Raw genomic sequence first — 19149 nt, 5'->3', positions numbered from 1 at the left:
ACACATCATATTTGAAATACATCCTTGAGAAATGTAGTAAGATGATTGGTAAGGAGTAGTCATTAAACAATTTTTTAACCAATTATCTTTTATTGTCACATAACAGAAAATTACATAGATATTACACTTAAGAGAGTGAACTTATGTTTTACCGTTAAATTAAACTTATTTTAAATCTACATTAAATAAACGATGTTCCTTGTTAATTATATGTTTGTAATTCTTATGATTAGAAATAAATGAACAAACAAGTATAAATGAAGTACGAAAATTAAAAATAGTTTCAATTATTATTAAAAATATAAAAGTATATCATTGATTATTTTTAAAAAATACCTTATTTTGATATGGTGTTACGAAATATTATAACTTTTAATGTTTTATTTAATTTAAAATTGTTTATAACCTATATGATTAATTTTAGACTAAAAGTTTTTACTAGAAAAACGGAGGTAACAGATCATATTTTTATATAATTGCTTGACCAGATCCAAATAATAAATATATTACACATCCTAATGCATCAATTATAGCAATAAATATAAAGACAACAGGCCAGCTGTGTGTTACATGTAAAATATGTCCTGCAAAGTATACTCCCAAGAATCCTGAAAAATGTAAATCCTGTTACTTTTTTCTAAAGGAAGAAAAACATAGGATTGTTTTTAGCATACCAGGGATTGCACCAACAGTATTCATTAATCCAAATACACTTCCAGAATGTTTTGGTGCAAGATCTGAAGGGTTTACAGCAATTGCATTATTGTGAAAGCCTGATCCACCAATTATAAATGCAAGGCAAATTATTGCACTTTGAAAGGTTTCCACTTTTGCTAAAATAATGTTACATTTAATTTTACTGATAAAGTTTGTTTGTAATACAATTGTACACATACCTAGAAATAGAAGACTTATTATTTCCGTAACAAAACATATTGTTTCAATTGTTTTACGTGTTACAGTGACAGAATATCCTGCTTTTAATATTTTTTCAGAAAGGGCTTTACCCAAAAATGTACAAGGTAACATGGACAACCATGGTACCATATTTACAACCCAGCTCTAAACGAATGAAATAAAATTAATTACAGAATTTTATAAAGTGTTAATACCTGAAAACTTAACAATAAATAGACTAATGTTTATGTTAATACATTTTTATACAGTATGTATAAATAATCAAATTGAAGGAAAATAATTTTCCCTTTTTTTTTAAAAGTTTGCTTAAATACAAACTAGAGAAAAAATTGTATTATATATTATCAGGAATTTTTCGATTTTATATTTCAAAGCTTTGTATATGTCATAAGTACATAAATATCTATAATTTAGTAATTACCTTCACTTCAGGAAATGTATCATGAAAATATGTTGGCATCCATGATAATAATACAAAAAAACAATTATTTTGGCAAGCATGACCTATTACACATGACCTGAAATATACAATCTAAGATGAAATTTATATATTTTCTTTGACTTTTATTATTAATTTTTATAAAAAACATTTTTTTATTTTTATAATTTATTAATAATTAAATTACCAGAATGGAGGTTTTCGTAAAAGCTTCAACCATGGCAAAGCATAGTTAGTAGTTATCTTAGTAGAAGATGTCCTTTCTTTAAATGGTAAAGTATGATAACTTAATAATAATGTCCATGTCAGACTCAAACCACCTAAATTAGTAAATTTTATCAAAATACTTGTAATCTGCTTATTAAACAAATATTATATTATAATTTTGGTTCATTTCATATAACAACTTTTTACAAATTTAAATTCGGTTCAAATGAGCAGAATTTGCCGATGCGTTATTTTTCAGATATTGATTGCACATTTAGAAGGTGTAGATATAAATATATAAATTATTATTAATTTACTATGATACCACGGTTACATCACTGAAAGTTAGATCATTTACTGATATTACACAGAGACCATTGTAAGATTCTAAACCGCAATGATGAATTTGTAGAATTATGTATAAAATAAATCAGAAAATCTTTTAAAACAAGGAATACCTTTCTAAAAAATTATTCTCCTTAATTCATTAAATGATTTTACGCTTATTCAAAAATAATTGAGAGATGCTTTTATCATTTCGTAAAGAGTAATAAAAGTGATGCATTTAGAAACTTCTCTTTTTAATTGTCGTATTTTTGTTTTCAATATTTTAACTTTAGAAGAGAACAGGTAACTAAAAGAAACGTAATTCTGCTGCTTTATAGATGTTGCTGGTTACTGATATTTTTACGTGTCTGTTAACATTAGCAGTATTGGTAAACAAAACCAACTCCTTAATGATGCCGAAAAGCAGCATTCTGTGGCAAAAATTCAGTGTTGTAACTTTAATAATAACAACTTTCTTTTCTAAAAGCGTCAACTTTATGTCAATGCCACTTTAAATAACTAATAAAACAAAACTTCAAAATTTAAGTATATATATTATTCCACTCAAACAATTCTACAATCGAAGATAGCATTTAAAACAAAATATCGTATAGTTGAAAATGATATTAATTGTTTTAATTATGCAAAAATTATTTAGTTGTATCATAGACGTGATTAATCCACGCGCATCCAATGCAAACCTTATATAAAGTTGAACTGTTAGAAAGTTTTTTAAAAAATAAGAAAAAGATTATTAGACGCCATTTTTTCGTATGAATGCATAGAAACAATTTTTAAACGAGCACGGAAATTTTGAATACAATTGTTTGTAAATTTTTATTTTGTGCCAATTTTAACAAATGGTGCGAGATTTTCGGATATTTTAAATATAAGTTGGTATATAAGTGCTTGAATATTTCAAACTTTAAAATTAAACTTGCCTTTAAATATAGATAGAACGGTTCGGAGGGGACTGAGGAAAATACACTATTTGTATTTTATCTTTCCTTAATTTTCATAAATTCTTATGAACATTAGATTTTAGTCCTCTCTTATTGTCAATGTATTATATTTCTGCTGCATCGAATTAGTATTACCAAACGTGCGAAACAAAAAATTTCTTTTATCGAAACAATTCATTTATATTTTTGTAAATTTTATATACTAAAACTGAGTTAAATACTGTTGTTACATAAAATATTGTTCAATTATTTGTTACAACTTATAATGAAGTTTATTATATCTATTACAAAGATATAGTACTGTTGTAAAATATATTACTTTTATTCTTCAGTCTGACGGTTTCACTCCGAAAAAATATATTTTCTTATTTTTATAGACAAGCCTTTTGGTCAAAATATATACGCATGGATCAAACTGTTAAGTGCTTTCTTCTTTGCATTTGTAAAATATCCAACATCTTCTTTTTTCTTACTTTATGTAAAAGAATTATGAATGTTTTAAATAAATTATTGCAAATAATCCTATCGTTGATCATAATTTTGATCTAAATTGACATACAGATGTTTTCAATTCTTTTACGAGATATTGCTCTCCGAAACATTGTACTTTTTTGAACCAAACTTGGAAGACATATATTATGTGTATATAATCAGGTAAGACTATCCAACAATTATGTAATGCGGGCAAACATTAAAGTTAATTAAAATAAATTAAAATTTGTTGTCTTCTTTTTTAAATAAAGATTAAAGCAAATATAAAGAAATATTTATATACTGTATAACATTCTTAGTATGAAGTTAATAACATAAAAAAAGTCACGTCATTTATAATATAAACGTCAAATATAAAATTAACTTCATTTTTAGTTTGCTTTAAAATATTGCATTATTTTGTAGAACTTATTCTGCAATTGAATGTTTTAATACTGTATTACGTAAAAAACAAAAGTATTACATAGCAATCAACCTGTTAATAAAATAAAAATAACCATCTCATAAATATAACTTTTCCAGAAACAATAGTTTATTGTTGACATTTGTACTTGTTTGATATCTTTGTTTAAATATTTTATCTTTATTGAAATTATATCTTCAAGAAACCTTTACTGATTGAAATCTGCCAAACCACGATTCTAATCCACTGATATTTTCAAAGTTATTTTACTAATAACTCTTCAAACGTGCATGGTTAACGATCAAATGCTCTAAAACTAAAATTAGTCATCCACCAATAAAAAATTAAATTTTTATTCGTCTTCGCGGAGAACTTCCAATTATAGTGAAACTTTTTTTATATATTAATAATCTGTTTATTAACTTAGTTACAAGATAAATTATTATTAGGATGAGAAATATATAAAATAAAAGTTCATAACATAATATAGTACAGTAGAATCCCTATTATCCAGTCCTCAATTTACCGATCTCTTTATTCCTACTACTCTTCCCTTCGGGAATAAAACAAATGAATTCATGAATCTTGGACGAAGGTGACATGAAGGTGACAAAATAAGCTAATATAACGACATTATTTACAAAACAAGAAATTAAAAAAAAATGTTTTACACTTATATATTTTATTTGATATGTCCCATTTTCGTTAATAAATTATATTACTACGTTATTCTGTTGTTTTTTAAATTATATTTTCAATGTTCATCATATATAGGAATAGTCCAATTATTCGGCACTGTCTCAGTCTTGACCATATCAGACAATCGGAATTCTACTGCATAATGTATTTATAACTTCTATTGGTATTACAAGCGATTGTTTTAGTATATACTCCGATAGAAAAGTATTACTAATATCACTTGTTTTAAAAGTGCTAGTTGGCTCTTTCTTGATTCTTCTACGCCAGGGGTGTCTAACTGTTTCTCCTCCGACAAATGATATTTGTTCAGCCAGCCTCCCACTATTTCTATTCCAGGGAATGCACGAATTTCACTCTTGTTATCAGTTAACACATTGACTGCTACGGCGGTCACTGATGACCGAAACTTCCAAATTACAAGAAAATAATTATAACTTGTAAGATAAGTGATGTCGATTAAAAATGTTGAGTACCGTAAATAAGTAGTGTAATGTGAAAATTATGATGATACAAATAATTAATAATTCTTCCTTTTTATCTCTGCTAGAAAAAGAATAAGTAATACATAAAACGCTGTTGTTTTTCTTGGCAGTCAACGTGTTGACCGATCCTATGATCAGGGCACTCACCACTACGTACGTAGCGGCTAGACGAAGATAGAAAAAAGTCCCGGTGGTTTGCGAATGAATAAATGAGTAAACAAATTGTGAACCACTAATTAAACACCTTTTCCCTACCTAACTGTATAGCACGGATGTTGGCTCAGCACTGGGCAATCAATGAAGATGTGCGAGAGTAGAATTCTCACAAGGTCTTACCAGGAACAAATGGCACTTTGTCTAATTAGAACTAAGACGAATACTGAAAATCGGAACGTAGAAAGAGCATCTCTATTGAGAATTTTATAACTATATGAGTACTCCTTTGCTGAATGACGTACGATCTTCAATTAATGAGATTATAGCCAAATATAGGATTCCCACAGAAGGCTCGGTGGAGACAATCCAAGAGAAGAACATCATACGAAGTTCACCTACTAAGAGACGGAGTATCTGATTAAATGGAAATTTTTTATAAATACAGAGATCAAACTAATGTTTATAGCATCGACCTTTAAAACCTATTAAATTCTAGGGAATTTAAACAACGTTTATGTTAATCCAGTTGAATTCGATATAACAATTTGTTCAAACTTAGCATCTTGGACAATACAATCTGTAAATACAGTATTAAGATATTATAAAAGTTCATGGCAAATTCGGGGAACAGCCAGATCCCTAAGGAGCTAAGTCTATGTAATTAGTAATAATAAAGAAACATACGAATGTCGTGCCAGCTTAGATAGTAAAATATCTGAAAATATTGTCAGACTATGTACCCCGAATCAGATATTCACTGGAAACCTATATATACAGTAGTGTATTGAAACCAGTTGAATACCTAAAGAATTGTACACTTACATGGATAATTGAGCAATTTGTTGCCAACATAACCAGTCTGAAAACGATTGTATGTACAAGAAATCTATCGAACGTAGAGAATTTGATAAAAAAGAGGAGTCCCTCAAATTAATTTTATACCAGTATGTATTTTTGTGATAGAATTACGAAGGAATGCATTTGCATGCATTAACTACCTGATGGTACAATTATGCCAGTGTGCAAATCTAGCATATATTAGCTTATTATGAGGATTCAGCTGAATCACTCCAGGTAGGCATATACTTTATCCACTAACAGGAAATGACTGAAGTATTGCAACGAAAACTGTTTGAGCGGTTAGAAGCTTTTACAAAGATGATGCAACAAATACTGGTGGATGCCGTCCAACAGTTCCTGTCATTTATGCCAGATACAGCATTGGGTTACCTCAGCTGTTTAAAACAGTTTAATGAGAGTTGCTGTAATAATCTAGCTCTTTGAGGCACTACATTAACTTACAGGCACCGTGAGTTGAACTGCTCATATATCTACTTCAGCGATACGTCATGTTCCTTAAACCACCGGTTAACGTCAATGCTGTTGCATCCTGTCCACAACAACAAGGCCCAGCAAGTTCAGAATAAAATAACGGGACGAAATTAAGACTCACTAAAACGACCTAGAGGACTCATAAGATATTCCGATAAGGTAGGACCAGCACCTCAGGAATAAAATTAACCGAACGCAACTAGCCGGTATCAATAGTAATCCCTACCCACATCCAACTATCTATCAATTGATTTCATCTACATCGTGTCATTTATACTTAACTTAAATAATATATTTACTTACATATTATCTAATAAAATAAAGAAACGTACATTTATGATGAATAACATATTTTACACACACACACACACGCACACGCACACGCACACGCACACGCACACGCACACACACACACACACACACACACACACACACACACACACACACACACACACACACACACACAGAGAGAGAGAGTGTAATAATTTTACCCTATTCTATTTTCCATAGTTATTTCTTTCAATCACTTCCATTATCAATATTATTATTAATATATCACTTTTTGTCGTAGTATTTTTTTAAACGCTTTACATGTAGTCTAACAAAATTTGGTTCTAGTCTGGACCAAATTGTTATGCTTTTAAATGCTGTCATGATTTCACTTTCATCAGGCAATGTAACTGATGACAACTCCTCCGTACATGTATCGTTGAAAGGTTCAATTTTTATTTTACATTCGGAGAAATTTTCATCTTCTACACTATTTGTTACGAAGTCAGCGGCTTCTTCTTCCGATTCTTGATCTGTAGTGATAACGTCAACAGTCTCCTGTAGATCACTCTCTAGTTGACTTCCAAGATCTTCTACTGCTGCTATTTCTATAAAATTTTGTTTAACAAGGTTTTTCCACGCGACTTGAATACACATAGTGCTTAGTTCTGACCATACTTCATGTAAGAAATCAATACATTCCTTCATGTCGAAGTTAGAATAAAATTCTTTTATTCCACCTGGCAAACTCTGAATTTGGTGTAACATTTTATTTCGATATAACTTCTTCACTGCATCAATTATTTGATTCATTGGCTGAAGATTCTGAGAGGTATTTTGAGGAAAAAATATAATTTGAAAGCGTTCATCTGGTTGAAGTCCTTCAAATAACTTCGTTTTATCTCCCTGAGAATCGTCCAAAATGAGAATAACTTTTCCATAGATGCCGCTTTGCATTTGATGCTTCAACACTTCAGGTTTGAAGTGGTTTTGATACCAATCAAAAAATAAACCTGCATCTAAGGAACCTTGTCGCTGCGATTTGAAAATCACGGGTAAATGATACTTCCAAGACTTTAATACCCTTGGATTTGCAAATTTGTTAATAAATAACGGTGTTAGCTTGTGTTTTCCTGTAGTATTGGTACAAAGACCTATAGTAACTCGTTCTCTTTTTGGTCTCTGTCCGTCAATGTCTTTTATTCCGCTACGAACTAAAATCGATGTACAAAGGTTTCTCCATACGAGACCGGTCTGACAAAAATTATAAACATTCTCTTTGTCAATGCTCGTTTCCTCTATGCAACGTGTAAAATTCTCCATAAATTGTTTCGCAGTTTTTACGTCCACATCTCTTTTCGTGTTAATGTCGTGACGAATTTTAAATCGCCACAGCCAACCTCTACTTGCTTTAAAAGTTGAGGGTCCTCCATACTCTGTATGAATATCTACTGCTTTTTCTAACATCAGTGAATCCGTAAGCGTCTCACCAAGAGCTAATTGTTCTAGATACCATACGTACAAACGGTTATCCACTTCTTCGTTTACCGGTTTCCGTAATTTTCGGCGATTTCCCATCACGACCCCTTGCTCTGTTAACTGATTTAATGTCGCTGCATATCGTCGAATTCGACAAACCGTAGCAGGATGTATATCATATTTGGTAGCCAATTCCGACGTGGATGCTCCACTTTCCAAATGTCGAAGAACTTCTAGCCTCTGATTCATTGTAAGTGATCTGTATGTTCTGCGGATCCTCTTGTCACTTGCCATCTTGGTAAGAGAGTAGTGTAACTGAATCGATTATTATTGTCTTGATATCCAAAGTCTTCTTATAAAAATATCTCACTTGCAGTAGGTCCTTTTATATAGAGGCTTCAACAACTGGAGTGCTAAAGATGAAAACTGAATTTGAATATATAAAATTTTTGGTTTATCATAGTATTGTCCGTAACATCGTTAATTCTTAAACACATGATACAATATAAAACAAAACTTTAAAGTTACACATTCTGAACTGTGGTATGCTGACATAATAAACAAATGGTTGAGTTGCAGATCCTTGGGTCTTTGGACAACTTAGCCAAAAAAAACAAAACAAAAAAAACAAAAAAAAAACAAAATAGGCAATGACATCCCAATTACAATTTTGTTTTAAACATACACAATTTTAAACTTTAAACACAAGTTATTTCAAAATAATATACGCTTCTTTCATTTACTATCACTGTGTCTATACAATCTAGTTTAAGGTTCAGTTAAAAAAAAAAAGTTATTAAATATTTTCTTCAAAAGGATAGCCTCTTGTACAAATAGCATATTTTATCATTAACTAATGAAATTCATGGACTCTAAACAATAGAATTTATACATTAAATTATAATCATATAAAAAAGTACATACAGATTTAATTCAGTGTAATAAATTTTGAGTTTAATAGTATATTAATAAAGATATTTTCATTTCTTTCTAATTAATATCTTTATGCAGCTTTTCCTCAATATGTAATAATTAATTGAGTATTAAAGGCAACAAAATAAGGGCATAGAACATTTTTAATTACATAGAATGTGAATATTTCTAATAACTTATTATGTTTTTTTATAAATTTACATTCATTCCGTAACATTTGTAAAGAAATCAATAAAAATATTAAAATTATAATGGCATATTAAGCACAGTTTTACTAAAATTTACATTGTGTGCTCAAACTTTTATACCACAGTGTGTAGTTTGATAATATAAATTAGTCCTTCCCAGTCTGAGTTCGATCTAGCCTATTTTGTCATTCGAGCATGTCCAAATAGGGCACGGGGCTGGGCCTTACAAAATAATTGCATAAATATATAAAAAATATTCTCAACGCAAATTCTTCAAAAGAATATTATGTAATGAAATTAAAAATATAAGAGGTGATTTTGCTAAAGATATTTACAATGCTAAGAAATTATAGATCATATCAGTATAGTCGAAGGGCCTTCATTTTACGAGTGATCGAATTAGTCGGTTGAACTGATCGATGAAGAAAATAAGCAGGATTATTAATACTTTTTAGGCGTGCGCCGTTTTCTGTGTTTTTGAACTATAATGAACAAATCCACTTACTGCGCATTTAAATCAACTTAATACTTTATAAATATTATAAATATTATTAAAAAATTAATTCATTAATTACATATAAATTTGTTTGTTATTTCTATAAAAATAAAGTCTCCTGTTTTAGACGTTTGTTCCATTCCAGATTATAATTACAATATTTCAACTACAAAATGTTAAAATGAAATAAATCGCCAAGTAGAAAAATTATTCAATAATTTTTGTAACTTCAAGGCAGTACTAAAGAAACAGATCTCCATTTTAACTACCAGTGTAATACTTCTTACTATTTTTCACTATATTTATATAAACCCTTTATCAGGGTTTGAATGAATCAGTGATATTTTCTACTTAAAATAAATCCATATATATTTTTATTAATAACCTTAATCATATACGTGATGATTCCAGACTGATTTGCAGTAAATAGAATGTGAAAAAAATGTCTGAATCATATAATATTTCATTCCACTGTTATTAAAACCATTTTGTTGATACATTAATTTTTAAACATTTTTGTAAAAATTAAAGAAACAGAAAATTAAATTTTTTACTAGTGAATGGCACTCTGTATATAACAAGTTACACTTTGTTGCTTTCTGTTTGAACAAAGAAAAAATATTGTAATACCAATTATTATGTATGTTGTTTCATAAAGAAAGATTTTAGATGCATTAAAAGAGTACCTTTATGATGATATTTAAGGAAAAGTATTTTCATTAATGGATGACTAAAAGGCAAATTTTTATGACCTGATTTGTAAATTACGTTTTTGTTCAGCATTAAAATCATGCAAAACATTACACATTTTTGATCATGTAAACAAGTTTGTCATAATATATGTATATGTACACAGAATATTGCATTAATATAATCACATTAAATATTTTGTCTACTTTTACAATACCATTACTTAATTTTATAAAAGACAAATATAAATATTATCCTAAATATTATTTCATATTTTGTTTGACATGAAATTACACAAAAGTTAATATAAAGCAATACAAAATTTCCTAAACCATGAACGTATTACAGATATATACACAAGTACGATAAAAATTTTTAATTTTTATTCTTGAGATAATTATGTATTTATAACTTATTTATTTCTTGAAAAATGTGTCATGAAACACTGAAGTTGTTTTATATTTAAAAATTATCTGTATAATAAAACTATATCTTTATAAATGTAAGTTAACATTTATCTCTTTGAAATTAGTATTTATAGAATCAATTTTTTTCATTAAAAAGATAAAAAAATTCAATGCATTCATAATGAAAAAATGTTTCTTTGAAAATTATTTGGCCTATTAGGTAGCCTCATGTTCTATATTTTCGATATGTTATTAGTGCAAAAGAGTTGTGCAAAAGTTTTTGAATACTTATTTTCTTAGCTTTAATTTAGAAGAGAAGTGGAGAAAAATATCTTCTTATTATAAAGAATTCTCTTTTTCTCTGTGATAAAACAAAATAATTATTCATTAAACTTCTGCATGCCATTATAAATAAAGCATTTCATATATTCATTTACCTAAAGTTTGAAAGACTGTTGTCCAGTTATAATTTTCCAATAGGTAAGAACCCAGAGATCCTGTGAGCAATGTACCAAGGGCAGATCCTGATGTTAATAAACTAAAGAATGAGGCTCTTTCTGCTTCATGTAATCGTTGACTTATTAAACTAATCATACTAGGAAAGTGCATTCCTGTAATATACAAGTTTTATATATATAAAAATTTTGTTTATACTATTAGATATCTAAATTATTTATAGCACAAAACTACCTTGGAATGCTCCATTTATCGTTCTTACTGTAGCTACTAATAATACAGATGTATCACTATTTGAAAAAAGTTCAATAATTTCTGGCATAAAATATGTAGTTGTGGACCATCCAACAGCAGAGATCAATAATACCTTTTGTCCTCCTATTTTATCACTAATGTAACCGCTAGCAACTTGCGTTAATGTATAACCCCAAAAGAAACTAGATAATATTACTCCAGAGTCTGGTTTGGACCATTGTTTCTTTTTGCTTATTATTGGTATCAACAAAGGAACAGATGTTCTTGTAGCATATATAAGACAAGTACCACATAGTAAAGATAAAAACCATTTACGTTTTTCCTTCCTAAAACATGTTTCAGGAATATCTCATTTATTGTAATCTACTATGTACATATCTTCATAAAACTATTCTATTTTATATATATTTTCATTACCTTGACCAAGATGAATTGGTTCTTTCATTTTGGATTGAATCTAAAGGTATTTGCATTTGCATTTCTTACAAAGTTGTTCTTTTATGTAAAAAATTATGGTTTCTTCCATATGTTTAAGGTACATAAGTTTTTTATATATACCTCCAACGTTGTTGATTTATATTCATCGATAAAAAATTACATTATACATATCTATTGTATACATATTATAACCTCCAAATTTGGCAGAGTAAATGCGTTAGTACAAATCTATAGTCTGTACAGTTCATTGTTGACTTTTACAAAATATTTATAATACATCAATATCATGTGTATATTTATTAATGATTTTCCGGAAGAACGTTTAAGCATCATGACATCCGTAAACACAATTCACAATACGATTCCCTTCAAATAATTTATACATATAATTTAATAACACATTTCTCGAACTTATTTGAATTCTTTTACTCTTATCAATTTACTATTAATTTTCATTTTTTTTACGCGCAAAGTATAAGAAAATTGCATCCTTCGGAAACTTCACAAATCATTTATAGTTAATAACATGAAATTATATTCAATTATATTTACTGGTAATTTATATCAGTGGTACCAACAATCTAACTCAAGGGTGTTGAACTGGAAGAGCTTGCGAGTTTCATAGTGACTTTCCCTTATGAAGACTTACCCTCTCTATACTCACTTGTATTGAAACACATAGGGCTGCTACATACACAGTCACGGGTAACTCCTTGGACAGAGGTAGTGAGGGAACGTTAATCAAGAGTTACTAGTATACATGTAAGGAGAGATAGTACACTAGACAATATAGTTCGACACTACTGATCTGATTTAGCTTCAGAGGAGGCAGTTCGACACCCCTGGTTTATATTAAAAACAGTCTCAGTATAGTGAAATCAGATGAAATTTTGAAAAAAGAACGAAATGTACATAAGTATATACTATATATTTAAATTCAATATTTAAAAATTTAGCTTCGTTCTGCTCTAAGTATCTTGAAAAAAGGAAATGAGTAAAATTTAAGTTATAAATTTCACATTTGAATTTATTATAAGTGAAAACATAAAATAAAATTTATCAATGAAAGGTTGATCATATGGTAAGGTAAAGCAACAGTGCTTTGTAAATACCAAAGTTTGAAGGAGTTCTTTATTTAACCCAATTTTGTAATTGAAGTTATAGTAATTGGTTTTTTGGTTCGTTATTTAACTCTAAAATATCACAATTATGTTATAATGAAAAAATAATATCCGTAATTCTTTAAACGTTCTTAAGAAATACATTTACAGTAATTTTTCTTTGTTAAAGTAGAAAAAAAATTGTAATATTAATATGAGTATATTTTTATGCGTTGTTCTTATTCAATTTGCTTATTACTGAATTTTATAGTACTATTCTATCTACGAACCAAATACTAGTCATTCAAGTTAATAATGTTTCATGTCGAAGCAACAACGGTGACTTATTCATGACGTAATAAACTTCCCATTGGTCTATTTTTTTACGAATGAAAAACTCTTCTGTTTACAATACATCGAAACATAATGAATTCTATTCATTTAATTTATTAATATTCTTGGTATACGAAAACTCCATATCAAAATATCGGAAATTCAAACAAATAAATCTTTCACTTGTTTTTCCGCTTTGAAATTAATAGCAGAAATGTAAAATAAAAGAGCGCGCAGTTACACAACACGATTAGTATTGTATTGTTGAATATTCGAGAGCATGCTAATCCGAAAATTCTTCCTTTTATGAAGTTTTTTATATTTCAAAAATAATATTAATAGCCATATAAGATGTAGCGTTCAAAATTGCTATGTAGTGAGTAAAAGCTGTTATCAGCAGAAGTGATAATTTTGATTTTAACCGTTCAAATATGGAATAGGTTGTGTCGAACATCAAGAAAATGAGAACGCGAGTGCATCAAGAAACGAAGACATGGTAAAAAAGTTACAATACAAAGGATCAGTGCCGTTGCATCCAAATGTTTTTATTAGCAAAAAGTGAAAGATGCTGATTCTCGACCCACCATAGGACAACTCCATGAAGACTAGACGTCTACAAACCATCCACAAACATGATATTATTTAAACAAGTGATAGCACGTGGAAATGAGACGGAATAAAATACATTTCATTCTTTTGTAAGTTCATAACATTTAAAAATATCATTTTGAATAACCTAGATAAAACTATAACGGGTTATAACGTAATACTTGATAATTTATGAATGATTATTTTTTTTACAATTAAATAAGGTTTGGCTATTAAATGATGATATTCTTAGTAAAGATTTAAATAAATTTAGTCCTTAATAAAACACATGTACGCTTCTTGAAATAGGCGCGCTTCACACGTATCTTATACGAATACCGCTGGCTAGTGCTGCCCTCAGGTAAGAGATCTTCCGTTTTACACTAGAGACAGCTACATATAATGCTATTAACGCAGCCCGTCCTAAAAATCTTACCATTTTAAAAGCTACGAAATTTTTATAGGTAATTTTATTAGACATTATTCTAGTACAGAGGTATCGAACATAGAGCTTACAAGCTGTTTAGGATTTTTATTCTCACAGAGTGTTACCTTCTCTATATCTATTTTCACCTGTTTGTACCTATTGACACTCATAGATTTACTCACATACTCCGTGTTGTTCAGGAGAAGAGTTCTAAAAGGAATGCGGATCTCAGTGGTCAGTTTTCATCTTTCCTCATCTCTTTTCAATAGTAATTTACTATTTGTCAATATGGTTACATGTGACCAATCAAAACTATAAACAAAACACATCGCGAGACACCTTCCTTGTCTCTGTGCTATCCTCGGAACAAATAACAAATTAGTTGAAAATGAAATGAGAAAAGATGAAAGCTGACCAATTAGATTCGTATTCCTTTCAGAATTCATTTTCTGAATAAGGTACAATATGAAGGGAACGCTGATCGAAAGTCACCAGCTTAAGGAGAGGCAGTTCGATACACCTGCTCCAGTATTAATAAAATCAATTAAAAATTGAAATACATATTCTCCAATAACTTATCCCCAAGAAAAGTACGAAATATGAACTTTAATATTTTTAATTTAATATGTAATTTGTTGTACTAAAATCCAGTTTGATATGTTGGTTAAACTTATCATTACACTTGTAAAATAATTAGAAATCTGCATTTATTATTTTTGTAATTTCACAAAACTTTCGAGATTCAGCAAGGTGTTGCAAATAGTGGATGCTATTGTGTCTTCGCTTTTGTTGATTGGCATTTATTACTATGTAGTTATCTTTCTCGAAGTTTGGCGGATTGTGCCACGAGGCGGCAGGGATAAAGATAAGATTTTAAGGAAGCTGTGAAATCACGAAATTACGAAAACAATATTGTATTTTGATCTATAACACAATATTTTAAGACAATCATGAAAAATAAAAATGTTAAACATATATGACATTGGCATTTGTTGCCAACAATATGCCTAATGCAAATTTAGACAAAAATTGTTTATAATGTGCATAACGAACAAAAGCTGTAGAATACAATTCAATAGTCTAAATCTTCATCAAAATCTGAGCGGAAAATCAGCTGTAGGGTTTCCTTATTAGATTGAAATTACCTATACATGTCATGAAATAGTTATAATCTTCCTTCTTCTAACAATGGTGATACAGTGAATAGTCCAATGCCGTGCGTATTATGTGACCTTGATTCAAACCGTTTAATGCAATTAAAAAAAAATAACAACAAATATTGCAATTTTAAACACATTGTTACACATATTTAAACGAATTATTAATTTTTTAATGTTAACAATAATAATTTGTTAATATAATCTATACACATGGTTAGATATAAATAATATACATTTCATTTATAATATTATATATACATTAATTATGTTTCTCAATGAAAATATTCAATTTTTCTTAACTTTTAAATATCTTGAAGTATTTTATTTTAATCTTTGTGGGTAAAACAATTTTTACATTTGCAAGTAAAGCAATATTATCGAACTTACTATTATAACCAGTAATTTCCCTGCTTTTAATTTTAATTATTAAATAGATCACTGTATTTTAAACCTACCCAAACATGGACGCTTGCAATTAATAAAATATTACGGAATGAATTTTGTTTAAACTCGCACGAGTTTTATATTTTCATTATTGGATAAAGGAAGTGAAGCAATTTTATAAATAAGATTTTTTATTCTTTGTTCTAAAAATTAATTTGCATAAATAAAACACGTAAGTTATTGTATCAATAATACGGAATGTGTTGATAAGTATATTGTATTAATTGCTTACTATTGTCTTAAAAAAATGTATATATATTAGGTTGATTGGGATGTTATGTCAGTTTTTCTTAAAGAAAAAATTCATTTTCGTAACTGAATCTCTACTAATTAGCATTTAATATAATTTCCATTATTATAACATTCACGTTGATAAAAGTGAATGTGCTTTTAAAATGCCTTCAACAAGACTAGCATATACGGTCTACCACTAGGTACATGTATGGTTAATCGTGAAGATTAAGATCTTTACATGGAAATTTTCGATACTATCTTATTAACATCGTGCTTATAGATACACTATTCGATCCAAAATCACGACGATCCAAAATTTTATCTATCGCCATTATAGACCTCTTTATGTAATATTCATTCAAAATTTAACGTGTAAGATATATTTTATCATAGAGTGTGTTTATTAATCAAATTCTAAATAATATACAATTTTTCCAACAAAATAAACACCATCATTTTATAATATGGTGGTAATCATAATTTATATTTTTACAATCAAAATAAGTTTAAACTTGCAAAATATTTGAAAACTATCATATAAAAATACCTTATCATAATCACAGAAAAAGTGGCCTTCAAAATTTATGTAAATTTTAAAAAATTGGAATTTATCAATTAGTTTCTTGCTACAATGAGTAGGTTAGAGATCAAAGCAAATATGTTAAGGTTTAGTAATTGGCTATCAGTTTATATTTTTAACAAAAGGGAATTTTTTCATTAGTTTTTAAAGAAGAGGGAAATTGTAATTTATTGGTTGATTCAAACTTGCTTAATAATTTGTTCAATCTATATGTTGTTAAAAACGTTCGTAATCATTATGATAGTATTTTTGTATTATTAAGTACTAATAATTGACGAGGAGCTTCAGAAATCCGAAGAACCGCTAAAGATAACATTCGTTAAAGAAGCTTTTACTAATTTTTATATGAATATAATTTTAATTAGTGACTTTTTTTCTTTGTTGATACTACAGATCTCTGCTGATATGAAATCTATGTTCATGGGCTATAAATAGATAATAGAACTCTAACATTATTTAACATTACTTCCCTGCATTGGAGGAACGAACAATCTCCCCCCAATTCTCTCTTCGTAACTTCATGAATTAGAGGGTTCTGCGAGACACTCGGGAGTAGTTAAGATTATTTTGTCTTTATCCTCTTTGGCTGGTGCTTATCGCTTTCCTCTTCCTTAAAGGCCTACCGGGTTATCACGAAATAGCGAAAATATAAACGGGATGCTAAAAAGGTCGTCAAAATACAAAGTTGAGGAGGGAATATAAGTACCTATCTACATACTTATAAATTAACAGGCATAAAAGCAGTAATACGTTTTGTAAAATCAAGCTAGGGAAGTCCTCTAACATAAAAACTCTTTAATACCTTTTAAAAACTTTAGAAATTGATATAAAGAATAATAATTAATTTAAGCCGTTCTCCTATAATATCAAGTCAGACTCATGATCAAAATTTTCAGCCGAATTCGACAAACCTAAATGTTCTTTACTTATTTTTCATATAAATCAAATTTATCTCCTATCAATCCTTAACCTTTAGAGTAAACGTAGACACAAAATAAGCATCAAATTCTCTTCTTTTTCTACTAAATTATTAACGAGAAAGTGGTTCTATTAAATACAGTTGTGAAAGAAATAGGACATGAGGTTAATACAAGGATAGTTGACATAATATGAGAACAGTTAACTGTTCATAAATAAATGATAACCTCACTTAAATATTTTTTCGTAATTCTACTGAAGTCAGTACATACATATCTTGTCATATTTTTCTCATCGAGTACCCCATAATACGAATTCAGAAGTTCTATATTCCCATTATGTACATCATAAAATTGTAATTTACTTGCAAATGTATAAATGTTTTATCAAACTAATAAATTATTAAAATTTCTTGTTATTTTGTACTATAATTTTTATTTAAAGAATAATTTATCAATAGTAATATTATATTACTTTTGGAAAATTGGAATTTGTAATTATTATAATTAGCAAGAAATATAGATTTTGCACAGTTTTATCTTATATATATATATATAAGATAGGCAACACGTTTGAAATAATTTTTGTATGTGGGAAAATTAATATATATATACAATTTAAAAAATTTTTTTTTATGAAGTATGTTTCATGAATATATCTATATATGTATACATAGTTCTAGAATATTTCCTAACCAGGAGTATGTATGTATTTACATATTTATGCACGATAATGCTTAATATGCACAGAGGTTTCTAATATAAGTATAAATTATAAATGGATAACCAATTCACCAAGGACTTATTAAAATATTTGTCATAATTTATATATCTTTCAAGTCTTTAACATAAAATTTTCGTACATCATTTTCAAACAGTATAGTTTTCTATCAATTATTCTTTATTTACTCCGATTTAAGCTGTTGGCAACTTTTTTATGATAAAGCTATTATAAATTAAACAAGTAGTTGTTAACGGACAAAAGCTTTTTGTTACTGTCTGTTTACTTGGGTTCAGTGTGGCCGATTACTTTGAGTTGAATATGTACTTACAGTTAGTTATTATGTATGAGCATGTGAATTGGAATTTTGAATAACAGATCTGATGCTTACATAATTATGTATGTACGTCTGTTAACTATATAACATTGCGATGTATATTAGATTGCGGAAAAAAGTTGCATAATATTAAAACAAATTAATGTGTTTATAACGACATGTTTTATTATGCTATAGATTTTGCAATCTATTTTTTGGGTATAAAATATAAGTTACTTATAAAATAGATACACTATTCACTTTTACTATCATTCGTCAAATTCGAGGTACTCGCGATAA

The 19149-nt window shown here is 28.4% G+C and overlaps 1 protein-coding gene across 4 annotated transcripts; it reads right to left on the bottom strand.

The window, feature by feature from the left end:
• Positions 1 to 70: 70 nt before the first annotated feature.
• On the bottom strand, positions 71 to 12688 carry MFS18 (major facilitator superfamily transporter 18). Of its 4 annotated transcripts, XM_031978440.2 has the most exons (8): positions 12009 to 12684; positions 11571 to 11917; positions 11318 to 11491; positions 1545 to 1677; positions 1340 to 1436; positions 897 to 1062; positions 675 to 833; positions 71 to 608 (listed from the first exon to the last, which is right to left on the bottom strand). In XM_031978440.2, the coding sequence occupies exons 1-8, from the start codon at positions 12068 to 12070 to the stop codon at positions 469 to 471; spliced, it is 1278 nt and encodes a 425-aa protein (XP_031834300.1). In that variant the 5' UTR covers positions 12071 to 12684; the 3' UTR covers positions 71 to 468. The 4 variants fall into 4 exon arrangements, with proteins under 4 accessions (XP_031834300.1, XP_031834299.1, XP_076228466.1 ...); XM_031978439.2 differs by having other exon boundaries at positions 675 to 1062; positions 12009 to 12688; XM_076372351.1 differs by lacking the exons at positions 71 to 608; positions 675 to 833; positions 897 to 1062; ... (1 more) ...; positions 1545 to 1677; positions 12009 to 12684 and adding an exon at positions 6688 to 8592 and having other exon boundaries at positions 11571 to 11626; positions 11704 to 11843.
• Positions 12689 to 19149: the final 6461 nt, after the last annotated feature.

The sequence above is a fragment of the Nomia melanderi genome, chromosome 11 (genome assembly GCF_051020985.1).
Source record: "Nomia melanderi isolate GNS246 chromosome 11, iyNomMela1, whole genome shotgun sequence".
Classification (NCBI taxonomy): domain Eukaryota; kingdom Metazoa; phylum Arthropoda; class Insecta; order Hymenoptera; family Halictidae; genus Nomia; species Nomia melanderi.
Note: the sequence above shows the minus strand (reverse complement) of the source record. Positions and strands in the feature narration are given on the sequence as shown.